Source organism: Apaloderma vittatum, unplaced genomic scaffold (genome assembly GCF_000703405.1).
Source record: "Apaloderma vittatum isolate BGI_N311 unplaced genomic scaffold, ASM70340v1 scaffold18783, whole genome shotgun sequence".
NCBI lineage: Eukaryota > Metazoa > Chordata > Aves > Trogoniformes > Trogonidae > Apaloderma > Apaloderma vittatum.
Window position 1 is genome coordinate 22,979 of NW_009706669.1, and position 15,057 is coordinate 38,035.

Below are 15,057 nucleotides of genomic sequence, written 5' to 3' on the forward strand. Positions count from 1 at the left end.
ATGTTGCAGAGTGAAACGTTTCCTCCTGAGTGATGAGGTTTTTTATAAGTAACTTTTTTGCCCCGTAACAAGAATAGCTAACACATATTACATAGCTTCGACAAATTTTGTGAATATATGTTGTGTATCCTCAAATCTATCACATCAAAATTATTACGGATCTTAGTTAGGATCACAGCCTTTAAGTGGACATCTTGTATCAATTGCATTATCCCAGAATATGCAAATGAACTGTCACAATTCCAACAAAAATATTCTAAAAATCAAAATTAAGAAATTTTGAAATGTTTTGTTTTTCAGATCAGTGGCCAGCAGAGGCTTGGATAACAAGGTATTAAAGCCAGAAAAGGGTTTATTAGGGTAGGGCACAATTACAACAGCCAGATGGTAGAAAACCTCAATTACAAACAGGCTTAGTTTGAAATTGGCTTCCCTAGGAAAAAGAATTGCAGGCTGAATTTCAGAAGTCTAACCTGTTACAAGGCTTCATCAGTGCAAAGCCCAGACATATTATAAATTCTCAGATTATCATTGGAATTAGGTGTTGAGAAACAACAGTTTAGGCAGACACCTTATCTATCCTTTCCTCTCTTACCTGATATAACCAATCTGGGGTCTGTGCTGCAAGAACCACCGGTAGGAGACTTTGTCTTTCCACCCTACATTTCGGGGGTCCTTCCACAGCAGCCTGACCTGGTCAATGGTGTCCCCTGTGTGCCAGAGGGAGTTGCGGAGGTGCTCACCAGGGCCTGTCTTGGATTTCACAGCCTGCAGGAATAGAATTTTCCAATGCTGACTGCAGAGAAATGCCACTTCAGGAGCTCCAAGCCTTTTTGTAGAGGGAAGAAGGTCTGTAGGAGCACCCTCCCTCTGGCTCACAAGCCTAAGTTTCCTTGCATAACCGAAGCCACTGCTTGCATGGAAAAGCAACCGAGTGCCTGGAGCCAGGAGAAGGAGACAATTTGACCAATTACAGTCAGAGCACAATGAGAGCAGTGACTGAATGCTCCAGCTGATAAGCAGGGGCAAGACTGGAGATGAAGTTCCTTTAAAAAATGGTGCTGTTAAAAGGGCTGTGTGGCAGCCGCCAGACTTAGAGTAGTTTTGAGACCTGATGAAGGGAGAGAACAGCAGTCAGGCAGCACGGCCAACATGCACTGTGGTGGCTTGGCCAATGCATGGCATGATGGCTTAGCCTGTGGCAGTCAGATAGTGGGGCGGCATGGCCAACACGTGGCAGGGTGGCATAGCCTGGCTGTGGTGGCCACTGTGTCCCCTGCTAGGAGCCATGACTGGTACCTTTAGCTGAATGCCGGGCTCCGCAACAGCTCTGAAGGGAGTTGCTTGCCAGTACGTCTGTTCCGTCTGCTTCCACATTACCACATAAAAGCTAGAGCTGTCTTGATAACCAAAAATAAAGCCAGCGTAGTCGTCATCCGTCACCGTGTTCACGTGAAAAGTACCCTCAAAGTCAACGCCATTAAAAGCTGTATAACCTGAGGATACACACAGGTTAAAAACAATTCTGCAGAAAACATGTTCACAGGCTAAAAGTTTTCTCCTGTAAAACCTGAATCTCAGAAGAGGGTACATACCAACGGCAAGGCCAGGATCACTGTTCATAGTCTGCACAATTTCCATGCCCTGTAAGAGTAAATTCAGAATAGTTAGTGTGCATGACAAGCTGGGTTGGCTAAGCCTCACAGCCTCTTCTGATGTCCCTCTAGCAGCCCTTCCCCCATCTCCTCCCTTTGCTCACACTATGTCCGTAACTTGTAGCTCTGAATTAAAATGAGAACTGTATACTGCTTGTGTCCCCTGAATCAAGAAGGATTTTTGCTTCCTCATTGCAAAACTGGCCATACCAATACTTTCTTCCCCCTACCCCAATGTTCTTCGGGAGATCACTGAACCTGGTCAGAATCAGAGATGAGATTGGGGGAAGGAGGAGAGAGGGGCACAGAAGAGGGCTGGTAGGGTGGAAGAGAGCTCTGCCGAGGCTTAGCTTGTACAGTTTGATCATGGAGTCTGGGATTAAGCTGACTGCCAGGACTGGGTTAAGGAAGGTGTACACACCTCAGCTGGTTTGGCAGAGACTTTGGCAATTGGAATAAATTGCACGTGCCTTGTGACTCTGAACACATTAGTCTCCTGAAGGCTTAAATTTGTTAGTGTCAGTAACAGTTATTGGACCTCATTTAGGACAAAATACTCTGCTATACAGCAGGTAAGAGTTTCAAATTCTGTGAAGGATTCACAAAATAATTTGCTACGGAAAAAATTCAATAGGGTGGCACAAAATTTTCATGTTTACTCTTAGCAGCAGTGAAATCCACCCAGAACAAGCTGACCAGCCTGTCGTTATCCAAGATTATTGGAAGCATAAAGCTTCAAGCTACCAGTGCTAAAAGAAAGCTCCTTCTTTATAACTCATGTAAAGCAGTCAGCCAACCAACAGCTTCCACTCTTCACTTGTTTGACAGAGGTCCAGCAATTACAAAGACAGTTTAGCTGTGGTTTTCAAATGATCTTTCTCAGACAGGTAAGAAAGACCAGATTTTACCTGGTTCAGAACCACCCAGTTGGGATCAATCTGCGCATCTCCCTCTGGGTCCAGCACCACTGTCTGATAGGCCCTGAAGTCTGTCAGGGTGATCTCTGCATTCTCAGGGCACACATCGATCCGATCAATCACTGTATCCTGGTCAAAATCAGACTCGCAGATATCACCGACTCCATCACCTGAATGCATTGGAGGAGTGAAAGCAGATTTATGGTGCAGCAAGTAGACACATCTGGGAGAGCCACTGCATCAAGGTGTCTGAAAAGCAGGTGGAGTCTCAGCACTGATGGCTGCATTGCCCAGGGAGAGGACTTGAGGACTCTGCCTTGGCTAAAGGGCCCCTGTGTGTTGGGGTCCCTCCTGGGGTGAGTACAGGGGCATATGGTGACTGTGTTAGGTTCTGGTGCACAGATGTAATGCCTGGGGAAGGATGTAGGGTCTAAGCTCCAAAAGGGCTGCAAAAGGCCCATCTTACCATTGTCATCTTCCTGCCCTGGATTAGGGACCAGCCTGCAGTTGTCAGGGCCTGGGGGCAAGAGGTCAACATCATCCTCATCACACTCATCGCCCAAGCCATCCTTATCTGTGTCCAGCTGGGAGCTGTTAATGATGGTAGGGCAATTGTCTGTGCTGTCCTGGTGCCCATCGCCATCGCTACAAGCAGAGAGACAAAAAGAAATGGCACACTAGGATCAGCTCCTGCCCCTGCGTGGGGAACAGCATGGGTACCTGAGCGGGAAATGTGCTAGAGGCACCCCTGGAGCTGGAAACAGACCAGTGGGGCACCACACCCGGGTGTTGCTCAGGTGGCTGAACAGCAAGGAAACAAGAAACAAGTAAATAATCTATGATAAGGTGGCAGGAAGATAAAGGCTAAGGCTGGAGCTATGAAAGTACTCAGATAAGGGAAAGAAAAAGAAGCCTTACACAGAGAGGGAAAAGATATCAGAGTCCAAGATCCCAAACAACATCCACTCCTAAGGGCACATGTAAGGCACATCCACAAGCACAGAATCACCAATCAAAATGCACCCAGGAGACAGCAAGAGCTCAACAGCTGGTGTCCCTTGTCACATACACATGATGTCCACTAGTGTCCTGGTGCTCATGAACATGCAGGTGTGAGTGTGAATGAAAATTTATGGCCTGCGTGAGCAGCTGAAATCAGACTTATTTAAAAACAAGCACCACTTTCACCATTCTGCATAGCAAGTTTTGTTATATAACAGTTCCATGGGGAAGCTGCACAGTAAGAAATGGAGGAAAAGGTTTGTAGCTCCCAAGGACCCCTCCACAGCCCATGGCTGCATCAGCTAGTTACGGTGAAGAGTCACTAGGAGTGGGGACAAAGACTACAGAAAAGAGTTTGGGAAGTTATGAGGTGGCTCCATGGTTTTTCCCTGCAAGCATTTAAGTGCATCTGTGCAAAAAAATGGCCTGAAGTCAAGTGTGTTCTGTACACACACTGTAAATGAAACAATTCCTGGCAATAAACAGGCTTGTTTTGCCTCAGCAGCTTTTTGCCAAGCACAGGCAGAGTAGAAGTGGCATGCAGCCAAATTAAGGTGGTATTGTAGCTTATAGCTATGCATATTCCCACCTACGTCTCCCTTTTAAGAAAGGTGCTTTTATTTTAGGTCAGAGAAACTAATGTTTGCACATTCTTGAGATGAAATGCCAAGAGGACCACGCATATACACCTATTCCAAGCTTAACCTCAGGCAGAGTTACAGCATCTCTATGAGGAAATACTTTATACATGTTATTTAGGTTTGAGAAAAAAAAAGAAAGCATGTCCTTTTTTTAAAAAAAAAACAAGAAAAAAGCCAAGGCCATATTTACTTAGTTGAGAGGCACCCCTGCCCATGACAGAGAGGTTGGATGAAATGATCTCTGAGCTCCCTTCCAGCCTAGGCCATTCTATGATTCTATGATACTCAAGAGTAAACCAGCTCACAGCTAGGGGCCTGGGCAGCTACCAGCCCAAGACTGGGAATACTTCTGGCAGAGGAGGGGAAGTAGGTTCTCAGTGCTTATTGTCCCAAACAGCAGCACCCACCAGTGGCTCCAGGGCGAGACCTTGCAGCCCTCTGGAGATGACGACATGCTGTGCCAGCACAGGATTTATCACTTCCCTTTCTACTTGCTTTAAGTGGGGACCACAGAGGAGGACTTGCCACCTCCCTGCAGTTGGTTATGCAGAAGCTGGTTCCAGCCAGGCATTAGCGGTTTGTCATGAGATGTGCTCCCCTGAATCCTCAGGGCATGTAAAAGCCAGAGAAGAGCGCTGCCAGTCTTGCTGTACTAAAGCAAAGGGGTTTATCTGCGAACATTTTACACTTAATAAGAAACACCTGTTTCTGAAATACTAGGTTCTTATGGAAAAACATACAACTCAATTACAAAATTTCTGCTAAAGAAAATAAGAAAAGAGGGATTAAGGATAAAGAAAAGGAAAAGGACATTACCTCACTAAGAAGCTCTGAACAGTGCTCCGAGTTTTGCAGCCAGAGAACTGCTCTCAATGTCATTTCCACAGGAACTCACAGGAAGACTGTGAGAATATAGTGCTTAAAGTGAAGGGCTCTGTAAACTGTACTACAGAGAAGTGAACCAACAGGGCTGATAAATCTTAATATCGTTTTTGAAATAACATCTCTTTCAGAAGGTGTTGGAATTAAATCCAGGCTAGTCTGACTGAATACAGCTCTCCAGGAATCAGCAGCATACTTCAGATCAAGACTAGCCTCTTCCACTTCCCTACTGCTGTTATAAGCCACAACACAACATACCTGTCCTGATTGGTATCACAGGAATCTCCAACCAGGTCATTGTCAACATCTGACTGCAAAAGGAAACAGAGAAAGGTCCAGGATCAGCTGCTGAGAACATCTATTAAAATGTCATTATTAAACCAAACACAACCAAATTAAATACAAGTAAAATAAAAGTGTGGAAAAACCTTTGTTTTACAAAACATATTTTCTTGTTTGCATCATGCGTCTAACCAAAAGGTTAGTTTTATTAAGGATAAAACCCACAACAGACAATGAATAAACAGGGTTAAACTTGACTGGAGCAGTTCAAGCAAGATTCCCCTACTACTGGAAATGAGTATCCCTCATTTCTAACCAAGCTTGATTTCTTAAGTAGCTGTAAAAATCTACCACGTTTCTCTTAAATTTCCAGCATTTCTTTTAGTCACAAAGGGCTTAATCAGAATTCAAAACATACGAAAGTCTCACTGACTTCTCACCTAGAAGCAGTAAAAGCGTTGCTAAATAAGGACACTAGGATTTTGTCCTAATTAAAGAAATATCAAGTGTAAATAAATCACACCACTGCTTGGAGTCTGGCATTGGACTCTGTGGGACTAGAGCATGCTCACGTTTCAGAGCATGACAGTAGAAGACACGAGCAGGGCAGAGATACTACCAACATCCCAAGCTATAAGAATACACCTGATGGATCCTCTTTCCCATGTCAGGAGCACTTGAAGCTCCATACAAATTTCTGAATATCTACTGTTAAAAGATAAACACTGTGGGTGCATGGGCTGCTTTGTTCTCTTGTATCTTTTTGGACCTTATCAGTCCCTCTCTCTAAATCAAGATAGTTTTTCCTTCTGCCTGCTAACCTGGTTTGGATTGCTGATTGTAGGGCAGCTGTCACAGGCATCACCAACACCATCGTTATCCTCGTCCTCCTGGTCTGGGTTCGGGATCCTCTGACAATTGTCCAAGAGGTTCTTAATACCTAGTGAAAAGTGGATTTGATGTTCATTAGAGACAATTCCTGGGTTAGTTATCAGATAACATTAACATCAAGAACAGTAAAGACACTATTCCTTTTCAGCAACTAATTAATCTTGCAATGACATTAGAAGTCTGCACAGCAAATCTTTCATATGTGTGAATACATTAATTTAATAGAAGTTAGAAACATCTTGTTAAAGAACAGCTTTCAACCCCATCACACACACTTCACCAACTACACACAGTTCATTCTATTCTGTTCCTGTATCCTAGCTTATGGAATGGGACATTTCATCTTTGCTGTTTCATTTGAAGGGTTCAAGACTCCAACAGCAATGAAAATCATGCATTATGTAGCTCTTGGGCAACTGGAAGAGGCAGCAGCTGGGTGCTCTTGGGCATGCTTGCACCTTTAAGGAATAACAAATGATCAACAACCTCACCTTATACATGAAACATGGCTTGGTTTATCTGTTACTGTACTGAGGGCTTCCAATGAAGGCTAAAAGATATATAAATCTAAATGAAAAGGTTTCATGAAGAAAGACCATATGTTACACAACACTTAGCAGCTGGTGACAGGAAATCTCCCAACACACAGCATGTTCTGGGCCAGTTTCAAGAACATCAGAGAAGCTGGAAGTGAAGAATTACCAACCATCTCCATCCATGTCATCATCACAAGCATCTCCTTTCCCATCACCATCTGTGTCCCTTTGGTCATTATTCAGGACATTGCGGCAGTTGTCACAAGCATCTCCAAAGATATCCTGGTCACCATTTCTCTGGTTAACATTGGGAGCCAAGACACAGTTATCCTGCAAGAGACACAGATCCAAACCAGATATGAGCTGGGCCCTGGCTCTTTAATTCCAACTTTAGTGGATTTATGTAACTCTTGTATTTATTGATGCTTTCATGAAAAATTCTGACAGTGAGCAGTTTGACATTTTATGTGAATGTTAGCTCTGGATCATTTTGGATGCACCCATAGTGACTAACTTGTTTTGGTCCTTCTCCAATGCTGGAGAGAGACACAGAGGGTTTGTAGATGCTCTCGGTGAAAGGCCATTGCTCCCTTCTGGTGGAGGTTTAAACCAAAGCTGAAACACTTGGAAAAATGGGACTTCTTGATGCAAAAATGTACAAGTTGGAGGTTTTTTATTATTTCTTTTCCTTTCAGCCAGGCTGCGACTGACTAAGACCACAGGAGGCATATGGAGAAAACTTTACTTCAAAGTGGTGTAAACTTTCCTCTCCCATCTAGCACACCCATGATATCCTTTAGTGCACACCAAGGCAGAACAGAGCTTAACAACAATATAGAAGTCACTTGACTGCAAAGGTGCTGAACCTGCATAAAGATTTACATCTGAAAGAGGATTTAACATGTTTTGCTATAGAACATTAATAAAACCAGTTGCTGCAAGTTACCAGAATTTAGGGTTGACCTCTCTGGCAAAAAAAGCCTGAGATAACCCTTCCGTGACTGTTAGTCTACCTTAGCTCCACATGGACGTTTGTACTCTGGATAGAGTGTTCTTGTCTTCCTTGAAAGCACATTAAGCACTACCACACACCACAGAAGGGCCTCAGCACAGAATGACAAGCATACAGAGTGAAAACAAAAGAGCTTTTACAGTCTGAATTTATTCTCTGACATATTCTGCAGTAGCATACTCAGATGTAAACCTCTTTTGCTCCAAGAATATGATTCAAAGCTTTTTCAAGTTACTGGCAAGACACCCATTAATTCATGTGCGTTTTGGATCCCTCGTAGAAAGTGATGTTGGGTCAACCTGCTCTTTAAAAAGAAAGACACTAATGGCATGTAATGTTCCTGAACGCTCTGCTATGGGAGAGTGTGACACAAGGATACAAGGTCTATATACTAAACGATCTAGAACTCAAGGATAAAATGGAGTAATAGAGCATACGGGATTTAAGCCTAATTAAGACATGCTAGGTTATATAAAAGAAAAAGACAGGATTTAGAGAGCTGGTGAGTGATGGTTATAGGATAATCTCTGGCAAATAGCAGTGAGCCAGATTTCAAAATCATTGCCTATTCAAGTAACATGAAAGTCTTCTGTTCGCACAGAGCCCTGCACCCTGACGTATGCACAGCACCTGCTCGTTGGGAATGCCATCTCCATCTGCATCATCATCACAGGCGTCTCCAATCCCGTCGCCATCAGCATCTTCTTGTCCTGAGTTTGGGACAAATCTGCAATTGTCCTAGACAAAAAATGAGACATGTATGGTGTTCTATGGGTAAACTGGGTATCTTCATCACTTGGATTACTTTTTCTATCATCATTTTAACTAACCAATTAATCAAATTAAATAAAATTTATCCAGAGGAAATAAATAACTTTCAAAAAGTTGAGTCGTGTTTCTTCCACTCTTTCTCTTCACATCTCCATGTTCTTAATTATTATACGATTAAGAAAAAAAAAATTACCTTTCTGCAGTTTTCAGCAGAGCATGAGAGTTCTTCATTGGGGTAGCCATCAATATCAACATCTTTTCCGCAAATATAACCATCACCAGCCCAGCCAATGCCACACTATCAATAAAACAACATGCTAGTACTTACAAAAAGTTAGTAAGTCACTGTAGCAATATTCAAGAGGGAAACCTCACAACGGCCTTAAAAACACTAACATACAGAGAAGGCAGGGGCAGATGCTGAAGTACAATAAGATACACTTCAACATCTCTCAGTGTGAAAAGAAAATCTTTGTTTCAAGCTCTCTACATCTAAGCACAGCAAGAAAGAGTTAAGACTTGATGTTAAATGGAACATGTGCCTGCAACACCTAATAATTTCAGTGGGAGACATAGATTTACTTTAGACTCTTGCCAACAATTAATTTTGGTTTCTTACCTGCAGGTGGAAAAAAAGAGGGGCCCTAGGCAGAATACGCACCTAGCGTCTCATCAAGAGACCTGTGGTTAGATGGGCTAACTGTGTTTTGTTCAGTATCTCAAGAATATATCTATAAGTAGAAGAAGTCTTAAAAGAAAATTGTGCTGACAGTTACTAAGTTTCCATCAGCAAAGCAAGTGCATCTGCATACAAGTTTCTCCCAACCAATTAAACTAGGTATGGTTTCAAACCAATGCCTAATTTGTAACTGAAGATACACAGATATCACTGCATGTCAACTTCTGGTCCCTCCTTAAAATAAGGACTTGAATAACACAAGTTAGGCATTCTCCCTATTACAGCATGGACTTAAAATATTCTAGATTATTATTCTTTGAAATAGACATACTTAAAAATGAGACCAAGGCAAGTGTCAGCAAAAGCACGCACTGTATCTAAATTTAGGACACAGGATTAGTCTCTTGCTTCCCCTTGCAAGCTGGAAAAACTAATACACTTCAGTTGGACTCTTAAAATGAAAGTTCATGTGTCACTTGGTGCTCCTCTGCTCCCAAGGTTGGAAAGCACAGTACAGCCTACCTGTTCCTAGAAACTGTGGTCTCACTTGGAAAAATAATAGCACTGTCACCAGGAAAATACAGGCATGTTGAGTATGCAGAGAGGATCCCTACTCACAGCTATGTAGCTGAGTACAAGGAGAGGGATTTGTCCTTGTGATGTCTTCTGTAGAATGACACTTGATAGTCCTTGTTGAGTAGACTACAGAAATTCTATAAAAGCCATTCCCAAAAGTTCTCATAACACAGACACAGTAAATATGTTACACGAGTATGACTGCCTTACAGACATGCTGCAAAAAGAAAACAGTTGAGCTGCAAAGACAGATTCAGATAGATTATTTTTGTAGCTTGTCCAGCATGCCACAACGTGGTTAGAACACCCGACTGTATAAAATGACCACAAACACTTTCTTAGTTCCAGCTCAAAAAAAAGCCTAAGTTTTCACTGTATAAATACATGAATTTATGAACTCACAACACATGTCACCTCTCCCCTCCTCTCCTCAATACAATGGGCATGCACGCTGCATGGATTGAGGGCTCGAGTTCTGCAGCTCCTCTCAGCCTGGCACCCCCTGGCTTGGTCTCCTGTATATCCCGGTTTGCACTGGCCACACTGGAAAGACCCCTGCAAGAATAAAAAGTTACTAGCCAGTCTTTTAACAGGATTTCTTTTTCTTTTAAAGCAAACATGTGAGTAAGATTAATGTCACACTGCTTATGCTTTGCACTGTAGTCATCCATCCATTGAGGCCTCTTGCACTGTGAACAAACTTTATTTTCTATGTGAAACTCAGGTTGGGTTTCCACCCTGCATGCTCAACTCTCATTTGTTTAGACCAGTCTTTTCTTAAGCCAAAGAAAAGCCAGGTAGCAGCAAAAGTTTCTTCACGATGCCTTGACCCTGCCAACATTACTCTGAGCTGCTTTCAGGAGGCCAAAACGTTCAAAATTCTAAGCAGCACCTGCTTAATCAGATTGGATGCTCTTATTTCAGTGTAAAGCAGACCGACCAATTAATTTAAATTCAACTGGCCACAACTTTTAATCAAAAAGAGACAGGAAAGTTCATCCTATCTTTGCCCTCCCCTTTTTAAAAAAAATTTAAATGTTTTTAAGCCATTTTGAGCTAAGTCTTGCTCTTCAGAAAAAATTCAGCAGCTGAAGACACAGTCATCCCCGTTTACACTGCAATAAGAACATCCATTTAACTTTTTGCAGTGGTTTGCTTGGGTGCACACATGTATATTTTATATTTGTGTCACTCCCTTGTGTAAACAAACAAGGAGGTAAATCAAGGAATCTCAGTGTGTACTGGGGCAATCACTGTGTCAGATATAAATGCTGATAAGAAGGGGTCCTCTTCAGGCATCTAATGTGGCTTTTGTCTCTATCTCACATTCTTTCAGATTTGTAACCTATGACATAAATGTTAATGGACAACAACATTTTCTTCCTTATAGAGAATAATTATTTTTGACATGTCAAGGAACAGAAACAGGCAGATCTCTGAGTAACTTGCGCATCCATCTCTTTGTGAAACTACGGTGCTTCACACAACTTTACTCCTCCTATACAAAGCCTGATGAAGGAACTGTCAGGACTGTCCCAGTCCATCACAATAGAGAAATACATTTACTACCTAGCTAGGCATTATTTTTGTCCCCTGTTCCAAGCTTCATTTCAAATTTTAACTCTGTGCTGACTGCATACTTTCAGGCTGAAGACAAAGATATACCCATGACTGAAGCGTAAAATGGTCATTGGGCCATGAAAATAGTATCTTCTGGAGTCTGCCGAATGTTCTCAGTATATTCTGTCCTATATCAAGACCTGGCATGCATTAAAATAGCCTTTAAGGCAGCACTTCCAGGCCAAACATTTTCTAAAGGTGGACAGAAGTAAAAAACCACACCACCAGATAGCAGGCCACTTGTTGCCCTCTGCAAACAGGGCCTGATGGCCTCCCGAAGAGGACTAGTCATGTCCAGCCATACAGTAAGGTATAACATGTGACAGAAATGTTCTGTTCTAGGCATTAGAAACCAATCTATCAAAGAGAACATACTGAACAGTGAAAGCAGCCCTAGTAAAACAAGGTTATTCACAAGCAAAGCTCACCACTTAGAACGCTACCAGTAGTCTCAGTGATACGTCACTGCAAAAAAGACCACATTTACACCTGCAGGATACTTTTAGTCCTCCTCTTGTGATGGACAAAACCTGCTCTGTGCAGCCTGCTACAGCAGAACAATATTTGACAGTGGCATAAGTGACACAGCCTTCGACACCTCTTTCCACAGCACTCTCCTGGAGAAACTTGCTGTTCATGGCTTGGACAGACGTACTCTTTGCTGGGTGAAAAACCATCTGGATGCCCAAGTCCTAAGAGTGGTGTTGAATGGAGTTAAATCCAGTTGGCAGCCGGTCACAAGTGGTGTTCCCCAGGGCTCAGTTTTGGGACCAGCTCTCTTTACGAGCGGATTGAGCGCATCCTCAGCAAGTTTGCAGATGACACCAAGACTTAATATCTATGGGTATTAAAAGCATTGCCAAATGCACCTCTCCTCCTCTCTGTACTTATTTAGAGGGATGTCTGGTACCGTATAAATACCCTAACAAGGTGAAGACTTACTCCTATAAAGCGTGCACCCAGGGGAACAGCTTGCTGCAGCAGTTCTCAGGTGGGAAGAGATGAGGGGAAGCAAAGATTTAATCTTTCAAAGGGATTCCTTCCAATAAAATAAACACACAGAACTGGATGGCGTGGAGAGAAGAGCTACTGCTGTTCTTCAGGGAAAATGATAAGGATACAGCTCAGATGGACATGTTAATGACAAATCAAGTATTGAATTTTTTTTATTATTATTAGTCAGGAAAAGAGAAAAGGATTCTTCGGTTTAGATGAAGCCAATGAACAAACTGTATTATTCAGCTCTTCAGTCAGAGTCATAAATCCAATCCTAGCCTCATGGAATTTTAAAGCAATCAATTTTTTAAAGCCACAAATGAAAAGGTACTTACCAAAGTGTTTATGCAGTGGGAATTTGGAACACAGAGTCCAAGTCCACCATTCTGACATTCATCAATATCTAAGCAGATCTAGCAATAAAACCAGCCAACATGTAATATGAACAATATAAATTTGAGAATCAAGTCTGAAGAAAAGCCACAGAAGTTTAAGTCTAGAAAATAGCCTCCCCTGAAACCACTCTCAAAATAACACAGATATATATATAGACTAATTTTCCAGTGGATGTCCAGACACATATAAACCCTGAAGTGACACTGTGATACAGCAAATTTCAACCTTAAGACGGGCTTCTAGTTTGCCCACAAGAGTTTAGATAAGAACTATGCTCCACATGTAGGGCACTACATGAACCTGGAAAATGAGAGCAAAATAGTCCTGTTCTATCATACTCTTCCAAGTTCAGTGCCAGCTTACAGAAAACAACATAGCCCTCTCTAAAATTGATCTGAGATATCTATGAAGATAACGATACTTTTTCTTGTCTCCATATTGACCTTGAGTATTAGACTGTTAATAATCCTATTAAAGCCAAGCAAACACATTCTTGGGTCTTCTAACTGAAACACTCTGAGCTCTGTCTGACTGCACAAGGCAATTACTGAACAACCGAAGTATAAACAAAATGCAAAAGAGACGCACTGATATAAACCAGTACCTTGCAATGGCAGTTGCTGCAGAGATGCTGTCACTCACCTGCTTATTGGTCTTGGCGTAGCTGATTCCTATCCCTTGCACAGTTTGTCCTGTATATCCTGGGGGACAAGTCTCACATCGGAAACCCGGAGCAGTGTTCACACATCGCACTCCAGGGAAGCAAGGGTTGTAACGACACTGCAAAAAAAAAAAATTAACCGAGCACACCTTCGTGCTTCAGTAACATCCAGACCATGACTCCATGCGCAGACCTCTCAGTCAAAGGCAATGCTACATGCAATGTCTGCATGTCTTCTGTTCAGAGCTGGCTTACAAAGGAAAAAGTCTCTGCAGGTATTTCTGACCCCAGTAGGTGTAGCCAATGCCCTAAGCTCTGTTCCCCAGTCTTTCCTTTTGCCGGACAGGTTCAGCTCCCTCAGAGGCTGAGAGCCCCCTGGAAGGAGCCATACCACAGTATCAGGAAAGCCATATAACTCCAGCCCACTGAATAGTCCTGCAGTGGCATGTGTACATGCAGAAGTGGCAGCAGCATTTTCTCTCATTTATATCTGGGCAAGTCTCATAGCCAGAAGTTACCCAAACACCAGCCAGAGGAGGAGAGGTGTTGTCAGTGGCACACGCTCATTTCTGGACTGGAGGCCCACAGAAAATCTTCGGCACTTCTCCCATAATACCACATGCCCACAGCGTGATGACCCTTGGCCTGAAGGCACCGTTTGTTTCATTGCCTCATCTGGTTTTGCAGAGCAGCCATAACCCATTTCACTGGCCTTGTGGGTGCCAGCCTAGAAAGAATATCCCACATTGCTGGCTCTCCAACATCAACACTAGCCCCTAGGTAATATTTGTAAGAGTACCAAAAACATCAACATGCTATATCATGCTGCATATAGCTTAAAGACAACAATAAATAATAAATATTAGAAAGAAATATAAGAGTTTTAAAAATCTGCCTTTCCCTCTCCCTCCATTTCTAACAGAAAAACAACTTTGAGGGAGAACAAACCAGAAGATATCCACCTACAACAAACACATAACGTAAAACCAAACACACACACAAGGGAGCAAGAAAAGTTATGTTTAATATCAAAGCTTGTTTGATGGAAAAATTTGTTAGAAGTCCACAACTAACACAAGGAAAATGTAAAACCGAGAACAAACATTTTGTGCTCCTTATTTGCTGTGCATTTTTTATTGTAGGCAGTAGAGGGCACTCAAATCCCACCACAGAGCAGAGCTGCAGCTGCCCATCTACCGGGCATCAGCATGTAAAACTCTTCAAAGTGGTAATGAATAAGGCAGCATATTTCAGAGATGCTAGCAGCCTCAGAAAAGATTATGCCAGTTCTTTGAAAGGAAGCTTTTAGATTTGCCTTTATCAGATTTTGTACACGAACTTCTTTTCAAATGCCAGTTATTAGGAAGTACATAGTTTATTCATAGAATAGTGCTCTCCCAAAAGATTCCTAAAAAGCTTTAAACAAAACCCCATCATAAATTACTTTCCCTCTTAGTCTCAGCTAACTCAGGAAAATAAATAATGTGACATATTCCCTCCTGCTAGACAATGAAAACCTGTTGCCATTTATTATCTTTTT

At 42.4% G+C, this 15,057-nt stretch overlaps 1 protein-coding gene across 1 annotated transcript in view; it reads right to left on the reverse strand.

Annotated features, from left to right (window-relative positions):
- Positions 1-15,057, reverse strand: part of THBS4 (thrombospondin 4) — a gene marked incomplete at its 5' end in the record, with an annotated part of 34,278 nt that overhangs the window by 4,122 nt on the left and 15,099 nt on the right. Inside the window, 13 exons of the mRNA XM_009865890.1 lie at positions 596-768; positions 1,300-1,496; positions 1,596-1,644; positions 2,564-2,742; positions 3,039-3,217; positions 5,356-5,408; positions 6,201-6,319; positions 6,977-7,136; positions 8,449-8,556; positions 8,783-8,887; positions 10,247-10,399; positions 12,796-12,873; positions 13,499-13,636. Coding sequence (XP_009864192.1) covers positions 596-768; positions 1,300-1,496; positions 1,596-1,644; positions 2,564-2,742; positions 3,039-3,217; positions 5,356-5,408; positions 6,201-6,319; positions 6,977-7,136; positions 8,449-8,556; positions 8,783-8,887; positions 10,247-10,399; positions 12,796-12,873; positions 13,499-13,636 — 1,691 coding nt within the window. The remainder of the gene's footprint in view (positions 1-595; positions 769-1,299; positions 1,497-1,595; positions 1,645-2,563; positions 2,743-3,038; positions 3,218-5,355; positions 5,409-6,200; positions 6,320-6,976; positions 7,137-8,448; positions 8,557-8,782; positions 8,888-10,246; positions 10,400-12,795; positions 12,874-13,498; positions 13,637-15,057) is intronic.